The sequence below is a fragment of the Lactuca serriola genome, chromosome 4 (assembly GCF_051521515.1).
Source record: "Lactuca serriola cultivar US96UC23 chromosome 4, Lser_US96UC23_V15, whole genome shotgun sequence".
NCBI lineage: Eukaryota > Viridiplantae > Streptophyta > Magnoliopsida > Asterales > Asteraceae > Lactuca > Lactuca serriola.
Genome location: NC_136411.1, coordinates 376,315,979 through 376,334,629, shown reverse-complemented (window position 1 = coordinate 376,334,629; position 18,651 = coordinate 376,315,979). Strand labels below are relative to the sequence as shown.

Below are 18,651 nucleotides of genomic sequence, written 5' to 3'. Positions count from 1 at the left end.
AAGATTTTATGTCTTGAATAGATGCCCTACAAAGGCTCTCGAAGACATAACGCCTTAAGAAGCTTGGAGCAGAATCAAAACACCAATTCATCATCTTCGTATTTAGGGATGTGTAACATCCCGAAATTCAGGTAAGGCCATTTAGCCCTTCCTTTTTATCAAATGGTCAAGACTAGTCCTTGAGTGAGTTCTTGTAGCACATGAGTACGCTCGGCGTACCGGGGTACACTGCGCGTACGCATGCACTTAATTTGGATGCGGACTCACCTGGGTACGCTGGGCGTACCCAGGGTTACGCTGGGCGTAAAGGGTCCAGATGCAAACCCTAAATGTTTGGTTTGTGCACTATTTAAAGGATGCTAAGGCTCATTTCCTAGCCTCCATATCAGTGAGTGAAACCCTAAGAGAGAGCCTTCCATCGTTCTTAGCTTGAGTGTGTGTGTGTTTTGGAGCTAAAAGTGTCTGGGTGTGTTAGTGAAGAAGAAGGAGAAGAGCTTGTGGAGGATAAGGCTTGAAGTGCATGTTTGGATCTGAGATCTACAGAGGAAGGAGCTGCATTTGGAGGTATAAAGTTCAAAACTTTCCTCCTTATTTGGTTAAATGATTTCATGGACCATTTCTAGGGTTAAAAGTCCCAAAGGTGGAGACTTTATGAGTGTAATGTACTCCATGGACCTAGATCTGTCCCATTTCAGTGATATTTGTGTTATAGATCCATAAAGTTGCCATCTTGGTCTTTGTCATGAGGTTATGCTTGAGTATGAACTTTCTAGAGTTGGGAAACGGAATGTTATGGGTGTTAGTGACTTGTCCAGCCATGCAAAGGCTTAAAGTCACCAACTTTATGGATTAAGAGGCTTAGAAATGGTCAGATCTAAAAGTTGGATGTGGGTATTAACTGTTTAAGACCTCAAGAGCTTAGAGTCTGGAACTGGGGTTTACGCGGGGCGTAATCCCAATACGCGCGACGTAAGGGGTCGCGCACCCCGTTTCTGTGAGGACGCCGGGTACGCCCAACGTACATGTTTGGTACGCACAGCATAACCCGGAGGGTTGACTTTTGTTGACTTTTAGGGTTTGGTCAACTTTAGAGTCTTTGAGCCATGGGAGGGGTAAAATGGTCTTTTACCCTTCTGAGAGTACTAAGAGAGGGAATAGCCTAGCCTTAAGGGATATATTGATTTAGAGTGTTTATTTCATATGATTAGGCGGAGGCTAGATCGGATTTTTTCAGAGTTGAGATTTTACCGAGTTACCCGAGGTGAGTCTTCTCACTATACTTTACCTAGAGTGGTAATCAGAGTTATGTGACAGAGTATTTTGTATGCTTTTGCATGATGTGATTCTATGTGATTTATGCAATGTATGTGCTAGAGTTTTCAGAGTTAGGACCGGAAGGTCCACAAAGTTAGGGCCAGAGGGCCCACAAAGTTATGGGACTAGGGGGCCTATTGAGACACATTAGCCAGAGGGTCAAACAGAGTTATAGCCTCGAGTGGCTAATATGTATTGTGTGTGGTATTTTGGGGAACTCACTAAGCAATTATGCTTACAATGTTGTGTTATGTGTTCCAGGTACCAGTGAGGATCGCGGGAAGGCGCCGATTTGATCAGTGCACACTCGAGGGGCTTTTTACATATTTTGATCTTGGGATGTGATGTTATGAATTGATTATGTGATACAATGATGTTTTATGACAATTATGAATGAAAAGGTGTTTTATAAATGTGAAAAATTATTCGAAAATTTGGGTGTTACAGGATGTATAGCCCACTTTCACGTGCTTAAGGAAAAATGAATCAAACTTGATGACAAAAGTCTTGTATTTTGACAGGTATAAGCGAAGAATCGAAGGTGTATTGATTGATTAACCTACAAACATTGAAAGTAGTTGTAAGCAAAGATGTGGTGTTTGAAGAACATAAGGTTTAGGATTGGAGTCAAAATAAATAAGATAAAGAAAATAAAGCTGAGATCACAAGGGGAGACTATGATTTTGTTGATGATGATTATTGTCACACCCCCAAACCGGAACGACGGAAACATTCGGGGGCGGAGGACATCGTGTTCAGTATCATGACCATAATGAAGAAAGTAAACACAACCATCATATATATAATTTAAAAGGTTACATAGTTGCAAAATACATGTTTCCAAATAAATTACATATGAAGTCAAAATAGTTCAAAAGAAATCTACACCTTAGCGTCTTGCCTTCAAAAGTCTTGTGGTTACCTGTATTACTGATTTCCTGAGAATACAAGTTGTTATAGAAAGAGTATCAACATTAAAGCTGGTGATTTCATAAGCAATTTATGAATGAAAAATGCATGTTGTTCCTTAAAGTTTGTTATAAGTTTGCTTCCAGAAAATCCAATATTTTCTAAAAGGTTTAGTGTAGTCTTAAATGAACCAAGACTTAGTATATGTAAATAAATCATCATACTTATATGTGGTTTTATATTTAAATAAAAATCCTTTTCGTGAAATCATTAAATTCCCGTGAACGGTGTGTTTGTTAATTTCCCATGTAAGTTGTTATAACCATACTATGACTCTAAGACCTCGTACTCGACGCTCTTCAGGCGTCGTAATGTTATGACACTTGTCACCCCAGACTTGCCGGTCTAGCTGTTGCAAGCAGCTCAGGTGCGGGTTGTCAAACCCAATATAGATCTATATACAGCTATCAAGCTCTCCCTATAAGAGAATCTGGCTATAACTGCAGGACTTTTATGTAGTAATAAAGAGTACCCCGAAGATGAATGTCTCACAAATTTAGCCCTTAACATGTTCACGTAGTTTGTAATAAAATACTCGCTTTATAAAGCGAAATGTTTTATCAAAATGTTTTATGTACTAAATGGAACCTTGCTATGCATGACTTTGTATTTCAATAAAATTACATTGAAAATGCTAAGTATAAAACCTTACACACCTTGCTCAACATGTTACAAGGTGTGAATAACCCTTAAACTTGTTTTAACATTTTAACTCCTAACTGTCGCTGTTTTATATTATTTATCGAAAAATCATCGTACGTTGAAAACTAAATCAGTAAACTCAGAGAGTTTGGAAATAGAGTCTACTATGTTCACAAATTTTCTTATAATTTTTGGTGGTCTCAAACCAGTGTGAAAATGTTCATTTTCACAACCTGGTCCGATTTCGTTGCTGCAGTGATAGACAGTTTTGTAAAAATCACCAAAAATTGTAGGAAAATAGTATGGAGATGTGAAAGTAGTAATTTTAAAGTTATAAACCTGAACTATTTGAATATTAGACAGTTTTGAAAAATACTAAGTTTAAGTTGGGTAAAATAGTTCGTGAACAGGTCACAACTTTTCTGTTGTAAGCTGCCAAGTTAAGTTTCAAATATGTTTTGGTGTTTTAACTTGTATTCCCCCCCCCTGAAAACTAAAGAAATATTGAAAATGTAGGGGTATGAACTCAACTTTAGTGATTCTTGGAAGAGTGGAAGGTCAAGATGAGGAGTATCAAGTCAAGAGCACTTGATGAACACGTAAAATCTTGGATGATCCTAAGAATGATTCTTTGGCGTTAGAATGTGTGTAGATGATTCAAGGATGTTATGAAAACATGGAATAACAATTGGGTTTAAACGAAATACTTACCAAAAAGTGAAGTAATAGCCCAAGAACACTTCTAAAAGTGGCTGGAAGTTTGAGAGAAAATAAGCTTCTTTGTGTGGTAAGAAAGGTGTAAAAGTGTGGGAATGATCAAGTGAATCAAGAAATCCTCCAGGGATTTCTTTATATAGGGGAGTTGCTGGAGAAAATTGTGAGTTTGAAGTGATGTGTGCATTGGTTTGTGTGATGTGGATAAGGTGGCAAGTGAGAGGGTGACACATGGAAGGCAAGTGGGCACACTTGACCCACTTATGGGGTAATTATCCTCTTAATATAAAATAATGATTTTAAATTAATAAATCCTTGAGAAATAAATAACATATAAGTTCTGGGAGTTTAAAATGGTAAAAATATGAATTTGGTGAAAAAATCCCATCAAAAACATTAAAAACGGGCTTAGGAGGTGAAAGTAGTCGAAAACTGGGAGAAGGAAGCGAACCTGCGAGCTTCGGCCCTTAGGAGATGAGAATCGAGAGAAGGGAGGAGTAGGGACCGAAGGCAGGTGAAGGGACCGAAGGTGGAGGCTCGGGCCCGAAGGTCAGGTTCGGTTCGCAGGGGGCTTCGCTTCTGAATGCTTCGCTTCTGACAGTTTCGCTTCCTATGAGAGGTTCCCTCTAAGAGGGTTTCGGCCCTAAATGGCTATTTTTCAATATAACTTCTCGTTTTGAGTGATTTTTGGCCAAGTTAAGGGTCGGGATGACCCAGATGACTATAAAAAGTTGAGGGAGGTTTTGAGAGAGATTTGGGAGAGATATGAGAGCGATTTGAGAGAGATTCACTTTTAGCCATTTTCATTGAATAATATTGCAATGCAAGGTCCGTGGACCCCGTTATACTTTGTTTATGATTATTTTAAGTCCCCAAAAGGGTTCATAGTCATGTTTTGATGCGTTTTACTCCCTTCTTAGGGTTTTACATTGATAAACACATAGATTTAACAAGACACTCGAATTCTTGACATACAAATGTATGTTTTTATAGAATAACTTTTAATCATAAAAGTATTATACAAGATTGACCGGTTTGACTTGTCGACCTGACTTTGACTTGTTGACTTTGACTTTGACTTGAATTTGATGGTTGTCACATTATCCCCCCGTTAGAAGGAATTTCGTCCCGAAATTTGCATTTTTGAGAGGGACCTTAAGGGTTGGGGAATAGATGTGGATACTTTTGCTTCATTTGATCCTCACGTTCCCGTGTAAATTCGAGTCCTCGCTTGGCGTTCCAACAAACTCTTACAATGGGGATGTGGCTTTGTTTTGTTGATTTGACCTCTCGATCCATGATTTCAACAGGTTCCTCTATGAAGTGGAGGTTCTCATTGATCTCAATTTCTTCCAAAGGAATGACGAGGGTCTCATCAGAAAAACATTTCTTTAAGTTCAACACATGAAAGGTAGGGTGCACATTGCTGAGTTCCTGTGGTAATCGAAGCTTGTATGCCACCGGGCCAATCCTGGCGAGGATTTCGAATGGCCCGATAGACCTTGGATTTAACTTCCCACGTTTTCCAAAACATATTAATCCCTTCCAAGGTGAGACTTTCAGTAGTACTCGATCTCCAACTTGGAACTCCAAAGGCTTCCGTCTTCTATCGGCGTAGCTTTTTTTTCGGTCTTGTGAAGCCTTCATCCGTTCTCGAATTTGGACGATCTTTTCTGTTGTTTCCCTTATGATCTCCGGGACAGTGAGTGTGCTATTAGGAACTTGCCCTTTTGCTAGTTGCGTATCGCCCACCTCAGCCCAGCACAGGGGTGATCTGCACTTATGGCCATAGAGGGCTTCGAATGGAGCAACTTTGATGCTAGTGTGATAAGTATTATTGTATGACAATTCGATAAGGGGTAGGTGAGCATCCCATGCTTTACCAAAGTCCATCACACAAGCTCTTAGCATGTCCTCTAACGTTTGAATGGTCCTTTCACTCTGCCCGCCGGTCTGTGGGTGGTAAGCGGTACTCATGTCCAACCTAGTTCCCATAGCTTTCTGCAGTGACTGCCAGAATTATGACGTGAACTGACTATCTCTATCGGAGATAATGGATATCGGTACTCCGTGAAGTCGCACAACTTCTTTAATGTAGATCCTCGTAAGTTTCTCCATTTTGTTGGTTTCCTTTATCGGCAGGAAGTGAGCGGATTTGGTTAATCTGTCGACGATTACCCAAATGGTGTCAAGTCCACCAGTTCTCTTAGGTAACTTGGTAATGAATTCCATTGCAATGCGCTCCCATTTCCATTCGGGTATCACTGGCTGTTGAAGTAGTCCCGAGGGCTTATGACAATCTACCTTAACTTTTGCGCAAGTCAGACACTTGCCCACGAAAGTAGCTATTTCGACTTTCATGTTCGGCCACCAATATAACTTCTTGAGGTCTAAATACTTCTTGTCGGATCCGGGATGCACTGGGTAACGATTTTTGTGAGCTTCGTTCATGACAACGTCCCTGAATCCACCAAATTTTGGTGTCCAGATCCGCTTCATGAGATAACGAACTCCGTCATCCCTGATTTCAAGATTTTTGTCCATTCCTCTCAATGCCTCGCTCGCCACGTTCTATTGTTTCAAGGCTTCTTATTGTGCCTCCTTGATTTATGTGGATATGTGTGAATGGATGGTCATGGTTAATGCCTTTACTCGGCGGCCAGAGTATTCCTTTCTGCTTGAAGTGTCTGCCACCATGTTGGCTTTTCCTGGGTGGTAACGAATCTCGCATTCGTAATCGTTTAGCAATTCTACCCATCGTCTTTGTCTCATGTTGAGTTCTTTTTGGTTGAGGATATGTTGAACACTTTTATGATCGGTGAAGATAGTGCATTTGGTGCCGTAGAGGTAATGCCTCCTGATTTTTAGGGCGAAAACTACCGCTCCTAGTTCAAGATCATGCGTCGTATAGTTTACCTCATGCGTCTTCAGCTGTCTTGAGGCATAGGCAATGAGCTTTCCTCGTTGCATCAACACACATCCAAGACCTTGGTTTGATGCATCGCAATAAACCACAAAGTCCTCTGTTCCCTCCGGTAGGGACAAGATCGGAGCACTACACAGGGCTCGTTTCAGCGTTTGGAACGAAACCTCTTGCTTATCCCCCCAGGCGAAGGTGACTCCTTTTTGAGTCAAGGTGGTAAGTGGTTTTGCGATTTTGGAGAAGTTTTGGATGAACCTTCGATAGTAACCGGCGAGTCCTAAAAATTGACGGATTTCTATGGGTGTTCTTGGTGCTGCCCAGCTTTCGATTGCCTTGATCTTTGAAGGGTCCACATGTATTTCTTCCTTGCTGACTACATGTCCGAGGAAATCCACTTCTCGAATCCAGAACTCGCACTTCAAGAATTTTGCATACAATTTCTCCGCCCTCAGTGTTTCCAGGACTTGACGTAAATGTTGGCTGTGTTCTTCCTCACTTCGGGAGTAGACTAGTATATCGTCGATAAAAACAATCACGAACTTGTTTAAGTAAGGTTGACACACCCTATTCATCAGGTCCATAAACATCGCGAGTGCATTTGTTAAGCCGAGGGGCATCACTACAAACTCGTAGTGACCATAGCGCGTTCTGAAGGCTGTCTTGGGAATATCCTCTTCTTGAACTCGTAGTTGATGGTATCCAGATCTAAGGTCAATCTTCGAGAAGAAACTCGCTCCTTGTAGCTGGTCAAAGAGGTCATCGATTCGAGGTAAAGGGTACCGGTTTTTGATGGTGAGTTTGTTTAATTCGCGGTAGTCAATGCATATACGGAACAATCCGTCCTTCTTCTTAATGAACAATACCGGTGCTCCCTAAGGCGAGAAGCTTGGTCTAATGAAGCCTTTGCTCAGTAGTTCGTTTAGTTGGCTGGACAGTTCCTGCATCTCGGATGGGGCTAGACGGTATGGCGATTTGGCTACAGGAGTAGTACCAGGAATTAGGTCGATTCGGAATTCGACTTGTCTAGCAGGGGGCACTCCTAGAAGGTCTTCCAGGAATACGTCAGGAAAATTGCAGACCTCTGAAATGTCCTTTATGTTTTTAGCTTCTTGATTCCTATCCACGACGTTGGCTAGGAAGGCATGGTACTCCTTGTGGAGGTAATTTTGGGCCTTCACACGAAATGATCTGAAAGTTTGAACTGGGTTTGTCGCCATAGACGACGAGAGTTTCAACACTTGGCAGATTAAGGCGAACGACCTTTTCGTGACATATGATTTCGGCATGGTGAGGGCATAACCAATCCATGCCAATAATGACATCAAAACTTTTTATGGTGACCGACATAAGGTCGATTTGGAAAGAGTGATTGTTTAGGGTGAGGGTACACCCAATGTAAATGTCGTTAGTGTTCTCTGTTTTTCCATTAGCCATTTCTACGGTGAATGTGTCTTTTAGTATTTGTGGTTTTTGTTTAAGCAAGCATTTAAATTGATGGCTCATGAAGCTTTTCTCCGCGCCACTATCGAAAAGAATGCATGCGTATGTATTGTTGAGGGGAAACGTACCGGTGACCACAGCTGGGTCTGCCACTGCTTCTTCATGACCTATTGCCAGAACTCTGCCCACTCCACCAGTGTTGGGGTTTCTTGCCTTTGGGCAGTTCCGCTTGAAGTGTCCTGCCTCTCCACAACCATAACAGGTTTGACTTGCTCCTGCATTGGCAGCCTATGCGTTTTGTTGGACTGGAGCTTTACAAAATCGAGCGGTGTGCCCCTTTTTGTTACAGTTGGTGCAATGCAATTCACGGCAAGCGCCATTATGGTGAAAGTTGCATTTGTTGCACTTTGGTAGGTTCCCGGCGTATTGCCTTATCGGAGTTGGGTTGGCAGTAGTTGTGGTGGCGTTTACAGCAACCACTTGTTGTTTCTTGGCAGGGTCTTGAGCAGGTTGACCCCTCTTCTTGTTCCAGAACTTCCTTTTGTTGTTTCCTCCTTTAGCTTGCTCGGAGGTGGTTGTCACGGTGCCATGACTGGCTTTATGGTCGATGAGTTGATGTGCTAGTTCTTGGAACTATCAAAGGTAGTTGCCTTTGAGGCCAATACGCTTCCTTGAAGTTGGGAAGATAGTTAGCAAATGTATCTTTCGAACTTCTTGCTTTCTGACGGAACCATTCCTGGACACAGTATGGCTAGATCATTAAATCTTGAGGTATAAGACAGGATGTCAGAGCCTGTCATCTTGAGACCCCAAAGTTCCTCTTCCAACTTTTGTATCTCGCCTCTTGGGTAGTACTCCTTCATCAACATGGTTTTCAGGTCTTCCTATGTTATCGAGTTAGCCACTGGAAGTGTCAATGTCTTGACGTGGCCATTCCACCAGGTGAGTGCCCTTTCAGAGAATGTGCATGCTGCAAACTTGACCTTGTTTGCTTCAGGGCATGCACATATTTCAAAGACTGATTTGTTCTTCTCGAACCATTGAAGCAATGCTATGACACCTCTGCTCCCATTGAAAGTTTTAGGTTTGGCATTAGTAAAGTCTTTGTAGGTACACTCTCTCGAGCGTCCGTGACTGTCCCCGTTGTTAGAATTTGTGGGACCATTACTCGCACCACCCGCATTATTGGTGCTGATTTGGGACATTGCGGCTGCTACTGTGGCTGTTACGGTAGCCTGGAACATTACTGGGTCGAACTGAGGGGGTGGTGGCAGTGGTGGAGCTCCTGCGGCGCCACCACGTCTAGGATTTCTATGAGGTGGCATTTTCTGCCATAACAAGAATGAAAAGACAATAAGTCTTTGATAGCGCCCCAAAAGTCGAGAGTTAAACTAACATTATTAGTTCTTTATGTACATAATGATTTCGACTTGTAAAGTTATTGTATGAATCCATTCATACTAGAGGTCTATAGATAATAAAATATAGACTTTATGAATGCTGATAGATTTGATTTACATGAAATGTCTGAGATAGAATCCATACCGAGCCCACCCATAAATCGTTTGATGTATAATATCTACATATAATTAAGATTAAATAAACTTTCGAATCTAATGGGTCTGCCCTGGGTCCACAAGCAAACAAGGAACAGGATCCAAGGTGGAACCACCATTTCTAGGTCGACATGGTCTTAATTATATATAATTTGACTTATAAATCAAACAATCATAAATCGGACACCAGTAAATTTAGTCTGAAAACAATCCTTATCATGAACTTGATATGATAAAGAAAATAGCGTGTCAATTTCATTGATATAACTTAGTATACAATATTGGGAAAATTTGACCCTATAAGGGTCTATGTTACATCAGTGTACGAAAAAAATTGACCGCCTAACAGATCCCAGAAGTGTAAACACTTAAATCGCGGGATCGGACATAACATACTAGAAAATAATAGTAATATTTATCCGCAAAACTAGATTAAGCTGAAGCGAGTAGTGCAAGTACTACTTGCGGTGGTTGAAGCTCTGCTGATCACGAAATGAAGACACGAAGTTCCTCATTTCGGCTCTAGATTCAGCCGCGTGGCATTCTATGTCTGTTAGACGTCCTTCTAAAGCAGCTCGGTGTTCTCGGAGTTCTTGTACTTCAACTCGGGTTGCGGCCATCTCCCGTCGAAGAAGCTCGGTGCGGTCTCGAGTTCGATCGTGGTCATCATCCAACAGGCGAATACGAACGGAGTTTACATGACTGGTGGCACCAACTTCCATGAGATGTCGTGTGTTAACTCTTGTTTGCTCTTCGTGGCGTGTGACATGGTGAACTATGACAGCGAGGGCTCAGTCGGCTGACCCTCCTCTGCTGAGATCGTAGAAACCCCGTTGCATGCCATAGGGAGATCATTGACCTTGCTCTCGGCTCCATCGATGTATAGTTTCGACCCATTGGGGCGTCGGGCCCTAGTAGTGTTGTGGAGGATTAGGGGCAGGGTGTGGATTGTAAACTTCGGGTTCCGAATCGGTCCCATCTGAGTCTTCTTCTTTTTCTTCACCGTCTACTGATTCTTCCTCTTCCATGGGTTCTTCATCCTCCATGGGTTCCTCATCAGAATCTTCCTCCGGGTCTTCCACAATCCAACCAACATTCCCTTGATTGGGGAAGTAGGGGTCACCCGGCAAGTGAAATCCTGCCATCGCGTCTGTACGAGAATAAGGATAAGAAGGATATGGCGAGAAATTTTAGTATAAGAAACTAGTTATTGAAATTTTATGATGTGATTATTTGTGTTAAAATACTCCTATAGTATTTTTACGTTTGATTCTCAAGATTTTTGGTAAGTTGAAGACTTGTTGCTCATCATGATCCTCCTTCGGCATACGTTGGTCATACCTTGGCTAAATATAGTTGATCAGGCTATATTCATTCAAGATTTGACTACATACTCCGAAGCTGGATCATGGTGTCCAACTTGTCTCTACACTTTTATGTTATTGCTATTGTGATATTGAACTAGTGAGTGTGATGGTACGAATACTTTTATAAAAATACGATTTTTTACTTTTAAAAGTATTTTTGAAAGGCTACGTCAGAGAATTTTGTCCCGTTGTATTTATAGTTTCTATATATTATGTGGTTCGATATACTTAGTTTACTATAAACAAAGCTCTGATACCAATATGTCATATCCCCAAACCGGAATGGCGGAAACGTTCGGGGGCGGAGGACGTCATGTTCAGTATCATAACCATAGTGAAGAAAGTAAACATAACCATCATAAATATAATTTAAAAGGTTACATCGTTGCAAAATACATGTTTCCAAATAAATTACATATGATGTCAAAATAGTTCAAAAGAAATCTACGCATTAGCGTCTTGCCTTCAAAAGTCTTGTGGTTACCTGTATTACTGATTTCCTGAGAATACAAGTTGTTTTTGAAAGAGTATCAACATTAAAGCTGGTGAGTTCATAAGCAATTTATGAATGAAAAATGCATGTTGTTCCTTAAAGTTTGTTTCCAGAAAATCCAATATTTTCTAAAAGGTTTAGTGTAGTCTTAACTGAACCAAGACTTAGTATATGTAAATAAATCATCATACTTATATGTGGTTTTATATTTAAATAAAATAAAAATCCTTTTCGTGAAATCATTAAATTCCCGTGAACGGTGTGTTTGTTAATTTCCCATGTAAGTTGTTATAACCATACTATGACTCTAAGACCTCGTACTCGACGCTCTTCAGGCGTCGTAATGTTATGACACTTGTCACCCCAGACTTGCCGGTCTAGCTGTTGCAAGCAGCTCAGGTGCGGGTTGTCAAACCCAATATAGATCTATATACAGCTATCAAGCTCTCCCTATAAGAGAATCTGGCTATAACTGCAGGACTTTTATGTAGTAATAAAGAGTACCCCGAAGATGAATGTCTCACAAATTTAGCCCTTAACATGTTCACGTAGTTTGTAATAAAATACTCGCTTTATAAATCGATAGTATTACCGTTTAAGGTGACCAAACTATACCTATTATAGTTTTATCAAAATGTTTTATGTACTAAATGGAACCTTGCTATGCATGACTTTGTATTTCAATAAAATTACATTGAAAATGCTAAGTATAAAACCTTACACACCTTGCTCAACATGTTACAAGGTGTGAATAACCCTTAAACTTGTTTTAACATTTTAACTCCTAACTGTCGCTGTTTTAGATTATTTATCGAAAAATCATCGTACGTCGAAAAATAAATCAGTAAACTCAGAGAGTTTGGAAATAGAGTCTACTATGTTCACAAATTTTCTTATAATTTTTGGTGGTCTCAAACCTGTGTGAAAATGTTCATTTTTACAACCTGGTTCGGTTTCGGTGCTCCAGTGATAGGCAGTTTTGTAAAAATCACCAAAAATTGTTGGAAAATCGTAAGGAGATGTGCAAGTTGTAATTTTAAAGTTATAAACCTGAACTATTTTCATATTAAACAGTTTTGAAAAATATTAAGTTTAAGTTGGGTAAAACAGTTCGTGAACGGGTCACAACTTTTCTGTTGTAAGCTGTTAAGTTAAGTTTCAAATATGTTTTGGTGTTTTAACTTGTATTCCCCCCCTGAAAACTAAAGAAATCTTGAAAATGTAGGGGTATGAACTCACCTTTAGTGATTCTTGGAAGAGTGGAAGGTCAAGACGAGGAGTATCAAGTCAAGAACACTTGATGAACATGTAAAAGCTTGGATGATCCTAAGAACGATTCTTTGCCGTTAGAATGTGTGTAGATGATTCAAGGATGTTATGAAAACATGGAATAACACTTGAGTTTATAGGAAATACTTACCAAAAAGTGAAGTAATAGCCCAAGAACACTTCCAAAAGTGGCTGGAAGTTTGAGAGAAAATAAGTTTCTTTGTGTGGTAAGAAAGGTGTAAAAGTATGGGAATGATCAAGTGAATCAAGAAAATATGCAGGGATTCCTTTATATAGGGGAGTTTCTGGAGCAAGTTGTGAGTTTGAAGTGATGTGTGTGATGTGGATAAGGTGGCAAGTGAGAGGGTGACACATGGAAGGCAAGTGGGCACACTTGACCCACTTGTGGGGTAATTATCCTCTTAATATAAAATAATGATTTTAAATTAATAAATACTTGAGAAATAAATAAAATATGAGTTCTGGGAGTTTAAATTGGTAAAAATATGAATTTGTTGAAAAAATCCTGTCAAAAACGGGCTTAGGAGGCGAAAGCAGTTGAAAACCGGGAGAAGGAAGCGAACCTGTGAAGTTCGACCCTTAGGAGATGAGAACCGAGAGAAGGGAGGAGTAGGGACCGAAGGCAGGTGAAGGGACCAAAGGTGGAGGCTCGGGCCCGAAGGTCAGGTTCGGTTCGCAGGGGGCTTCGCTTCTGACAGTTTCGCTTCCTATGGGAGGTTCCCTCTAAGAGGGTTCGGTTCTTTAGAGGGTTTCAGCCCTAAATGGCTATTTTTCAATATAACTTCTCGTTTTGAGTGATTTTTGGCCAAGTTAAGGGTTGGGATGACCCGGATGACTATAAAAAGTTGAGAGAGGTTTTGAGAGAGATTTGGGAGAGATTGGGAGAGATTTGAGAGAGATTCACTTTTAGCCATTTTCATTGAATAATCTTGCAATGCAAGGTCCGTAGACCCCGTTATACTTTGTTTATGATTATTTTAAGTCCCCAAAAGGGTTCATAGTCATGTTTTGATGCGTTTTACTCCCTTCTTAGGGTTTCACATTGATAAACACATAGATTTACCGACACTCGAATTCTTGACATACAAATGTATGTTTTTATAGAATAACTTTTAATCATAAAAGTATTATACAAGATTGACCGGTTTGAATTTGACTTGTTGAATTTGACTTTGACTTGAATTTGACGGTTGTCACAATTACCCTCTTGTTCCTCTGCTCTTTCTTCTTCATGTCGAGAATGGCTACCAGCCTCTCGATGTAGTTCAGGCAGTCGTCCACCTATATATCCTCATAAGGAACAACTGCAGAGTCATCCACTAAGCACTTCCGCAGCTGGGAGACATGAAAAATGTTGTGGATCTGGCTGAGCTCTACTGGAAGATCCAAATGATAAACAACCTGGCCCACTCGAGCCAAAACCCTGAATGGACCGATGTACCTGGGGCCATGTCGCCCACCTGAAACTCCAAGTCTGAATAGTGCTTGTCGGAAGAGCTTTTCTGCTGACTCTGAGCAGTCTGGAGCCTGCTCCGGACCTGCTGAATCCTCTCAGTTTTCTTGAGAACTACCTCAGTACTCCTCATGACTCTTTGACTGACCTCGCCCCAACAGATTGGGGTCCTACACTTCCTCCCGTAGAGCATCTCAAAGGGAGGTCAATCTACACTGGCGTGATAACTGTTGTTATACGAAAGTTCCACCAACGGAAGATACATATCTCAACTACCGCCAAAATCCAATACACAAGCGCGCAACATATCTTCGAGAGTCTGGATCGTCCTCTCACTCTGGCCTAAGGGTAATTTGGGTATTTTGAGTGATAACTGAGATTGGTTATTATTTGATGAATATGTAATCGTTTGAGTTGACATTCAGAGCTGTGTCCTGTTCATAGATATTTTTCAGTAAGAGGTGAGTTTTCCTCACTATACTTGTGGGTCGAAGGTACCAATGTTGGCCTACTAGGTTATATATCATGGTATATAGGATGATGTTATGCTAGTTATATGACATATTTGTAGATATGTATGATTACATGTATTTGCTAGATATGTGTTTATGTTTATTTGTTGTATATGTCGACATAATGTGGAAAAGTTGAGGCAGTCCTGCTTTGTACCGAAGGCCAAGATACGAAAGGCGGTCCGGATAGGTTGTAGGCCCTGCGAGGCAGTCCAGTCAGGCCAAAGGTCCAGAGAGCGGTCTAGATAGGTTGTAGGCCCTGTGAGGCGGTCCAGTTCAGTTGAAGGCTTATATTTGCATGCTGTTGATTGTTTTGTTGTGTGGTGGTACTTTGGGGGAACTCACTAAGTTTTGACTTACGATTTTAGTTTATTGTTATCAGGTACTTCAGATGACCGTGGCAAGGCGAATGCATGATCGTGTACATCTTCTTATTTTTATGATATTTGATCTTGGGATACTATGATTATGATTATACTTAGAAACAATGGTTTTGTAAACACTTTATTGTTAATGAGTTGTTTTTGAAAAAATTAAATTTCTATGATTTTTGGGATGTAACAACTTCTTTATTATATTTATCTTGTCTGTAAATAGAAGATTGATTCTTTATTTAGCTCTCCTTATATTTTTATGTATGTATACACGGAGTCGGATCCTTAGAGGAATGAAATATCTTCTTCCCAATAGCTCTTTATTTCTACCGTAATAACATGAAGGAGGACTTCTAATTCTACATAAGCAAGATAAATTGTCTGCGCAAACGAGGATAGAGTAGAGAAAGTTGAAGTATTTGTAATTCATTTTACAATCAATTTGGTGCTAAAAAAAACTTGTATTCATTTAAAATATTAGACCTGGCGGAACATGTTTTTAAATTGTTCAATGCATTACTACTCATTTTTTTGTTAATCAATTAAAGTATAGTTACATAATTGATCCCTAATATGCTGAATATTTTTTACTAAAAATGGTTAGTAATTTTTTCGGGCAATACCCAACTAACCCGTACCCCACCTAGTACCCAAATTATCCAAACCCGAATACCCGATTTGAATACAATTTGGTTATCGGTTAATAATTTTTTGAAAAAATCCAAACTACCTAACCTGAACTATTTGAAACCCGAAAGTTATAGTTGATGAACACCCTATTAACCGGTACGAACATATAATAATTAGTGTCAAACATGTTCGGTGGACAGATTGACAAATGTATAAACAATACATTGATTTTACTTTGTTTTATAACACATTTCTTTCATTTGATCCTATATTAGCAATGTACATGATAAATCTACCCAATTATCTTTCATGTCCTAAAATAATATCTATAATTGTGTTGCATACATAACATAAAATAAAGAACACAATCAATTTAAAACTCAAAAACTCAAATATTATTCAATGTAGAGTTGAAACTCAATATTGTCAACTTATTGGTTCATAAAACCACTCATATAGACAAACTTAGTAAGACCCTTTGGTTTATGGTACCCGAACAATAATGTGTTTCCCTGTAAGGACAAAAAACATAAATGTACTATGTGATTTCATAAATTTAATATACTTGAACCATAAATATGTCTAAAAACTCTTATAAAATGCTTAATCCGGTTTATACTTTCAAATAACATATAAAAACAACATAGGAGTATGATATGAAATTTGAAAACCGGAAAAAAAATGCAAACTACAAAATAATGTCAGAAACCACTTTAAACTAATTTGAAGTCAACTAACGATATCATGTTCCGAAGACTCCTCACATAATTGTGGAAGTCGATATTCTATTGGTCTTATTGACGATCCGATAAATGATTTTTCAGAAAAATGAACTTTAGTAACAAGACAAACGTCCTAATTATAAAAATCGAAAACTAACAATAAGAATCATAACAAATAAAATTATATTATACAACAAAATAGGTGATAGTAACCGTTGAATTTGTTTTTTCCATATCGTAAAAATATAGAAACTTTAGACAATAAGTCGTAACTTACCTCATTTTCTTCACCATCTTGTAAACCATATATATTTATATATATATATATATATATATATATATATATATATATATATATATATATATATATAGAGAGAGAGAGAGAGAGAGAGAGAGAGAGAGAGAGAGAGAGAGAGAGAGAGAGAGAGAGAGAGAGAGAGAGAGAGAGAGAGAGAGATAGATGTGTGTTGCAAATATCATCTTTCAATAGTATCGTAACCAATGGTAACTGAATAAATCAATGACAACAGTTTTTTTGAAAGCATGGGCTTGTTTAGAGAAAAAAAAATAGGATGCTTAAAACGGTTTTGGGCCAAACTTAAAAGTGATTTTAAGTTATTTGCCGTATTAAATATACTACTTTTTATTTATTTATTTTCTCTGTGGTAGTAGACGGCTAACCACTCATAGATCAATACATCGAATGAGTGGTTGTAAACCGGGGACCGAAAACTACTAGTGCAAAGGATGACATGACACTATCAAGCTTTTCAAATCCCATGTACTCATCACGTGCCACACCAGGCCATCTAATATGGGATACATGGCTGCAAACTCACTTACAGTCATATATGGTATAACAATTTGAGTCAGCAGACAGCTTGACCCACGGCCTAGAACCCCACAACCACAACACCTAATCTGCCATCCACAACTTCATCTCCACGTGTCAGCTCATGAATTCTTCACCCCACCTCGTGGCGCGCTACTGTTCTAACAAAAGGGAACTCAAACACCAAACTGAAAACATAGCAAACACAAGAGAAAATCAACAAATATGCTAAAGAACGACACGAGTACTTTATGCGACATATGTCGTTTCAGCCCTACCACAATTTTCTGCAGGGCGGATTTGGCTTACCTCTGTGCAACATGTGATGCAGTTATTCATTCCGCAAATCCTCTTGCCGGACGCCACCACCGTGTCCCGGTTATACCCATTTCAGGGTTGATCGATGAGCATCAAACTTCTGACGCAAGGTCTATAACTGGCGTAGGAGCTGATCATGGCGGGTTTTTGTCACAAGAATCAAAGGACGCCATAGATAATGAAGATGAAGAAAACGAAGCAGCATCGTGGCTGCAGTTCGGAAATGAAAACCAAAACGGTGAAATGAACGGGTGTTTATTTAATGGAGACGATTACTTGGAGCTTGTTGAGTATAATTCTTGTCAAGACTCTCTATTCAGTGATGATCATAATATCCGGCAGTATACCTACGGAGGTGGTGATGGTGATAGTATAGTGCCGGTTCAGTCTGGAGAGACAAAGAAGCACCTCCACGGTTTCCAGCATCCGAAGCTGGAATTAGCAATGGAATACGAGGCCTCAAACGGTGGCTATGGCTACACTTGTGTCCAAATTCCGGCACCCATAGACAGAAAGGCGAGAGTCCTCAGGTACATGGAGAAGAAAAAGAGAAGAAAATTTGAGAAAAGAATAAGGTACGAGTCTAGGAAAGCATATGCTGAAATAAGGCCTAGGATCAAAGGTCGTTTTGCTAAAAGAACTAATGTCGGTGTTAAGGTGGAGCAAATTTTCTCCACGAATCTAGCGACAGAAGGTGGACACTGCATTGTCCCGTCATTTACAATGTGAAAAATGGTTATATGTAAATATTGTATGGCATCCTAAATAAAGGTTATTTATTTATATAGAAACATGCTATTTCCAATTTTGATTTTGGTATATGGTTATTATGTATCAAGCTTGTAGATAACTATTTTTGGATGAAGTAAGGGTGAACTTGAGAGATGACATTTAAACAGATCAAACTCTAGCCTTTGCAATCTGCCTTATGGTAGATCTTGAGCAAAAATCAACACAATTCAAGATCATCCACATTTTACTCAATTAATAACCTAGCATTTCTTAATTAAGCCTTTATAGAGCATCATGACTTTTCAATCAAACCCAACCTATTTAATTAAATTGGTCAAAATTTCTAACCATCTCAACATATTAGGTTAAT

The 18,651-nt window shown here is 39.5% G+C and overlaps 1 protein-coding gene across 1 annotated transcript; it reads left to right on the top strand.

Annotated features, from left to right (window-relative positions):
* The first annotated feature begins 17,407 nt into the window (after positions 1-17,407).
* LOC145097741 (zinc finger protein CONSTANS-LIKE 2-like) lies at positions 17,408-18,368 on the top strand. Its single transcript, XM_079035384.1, has one exon. It carries the CDS (start codon positions 17,457-17,459, stop codon positions 18,276-18,278), a length of 822 nt encoding a protein of 273 aa, XP_078891510.1. The 5' UTR covers positions 17,408-17,456; the 3' UTR covers positions 18,279-18,368.
* The last annotated feature ends 283 nt before the right edge of the window (positions 18,369-18,651 follow it).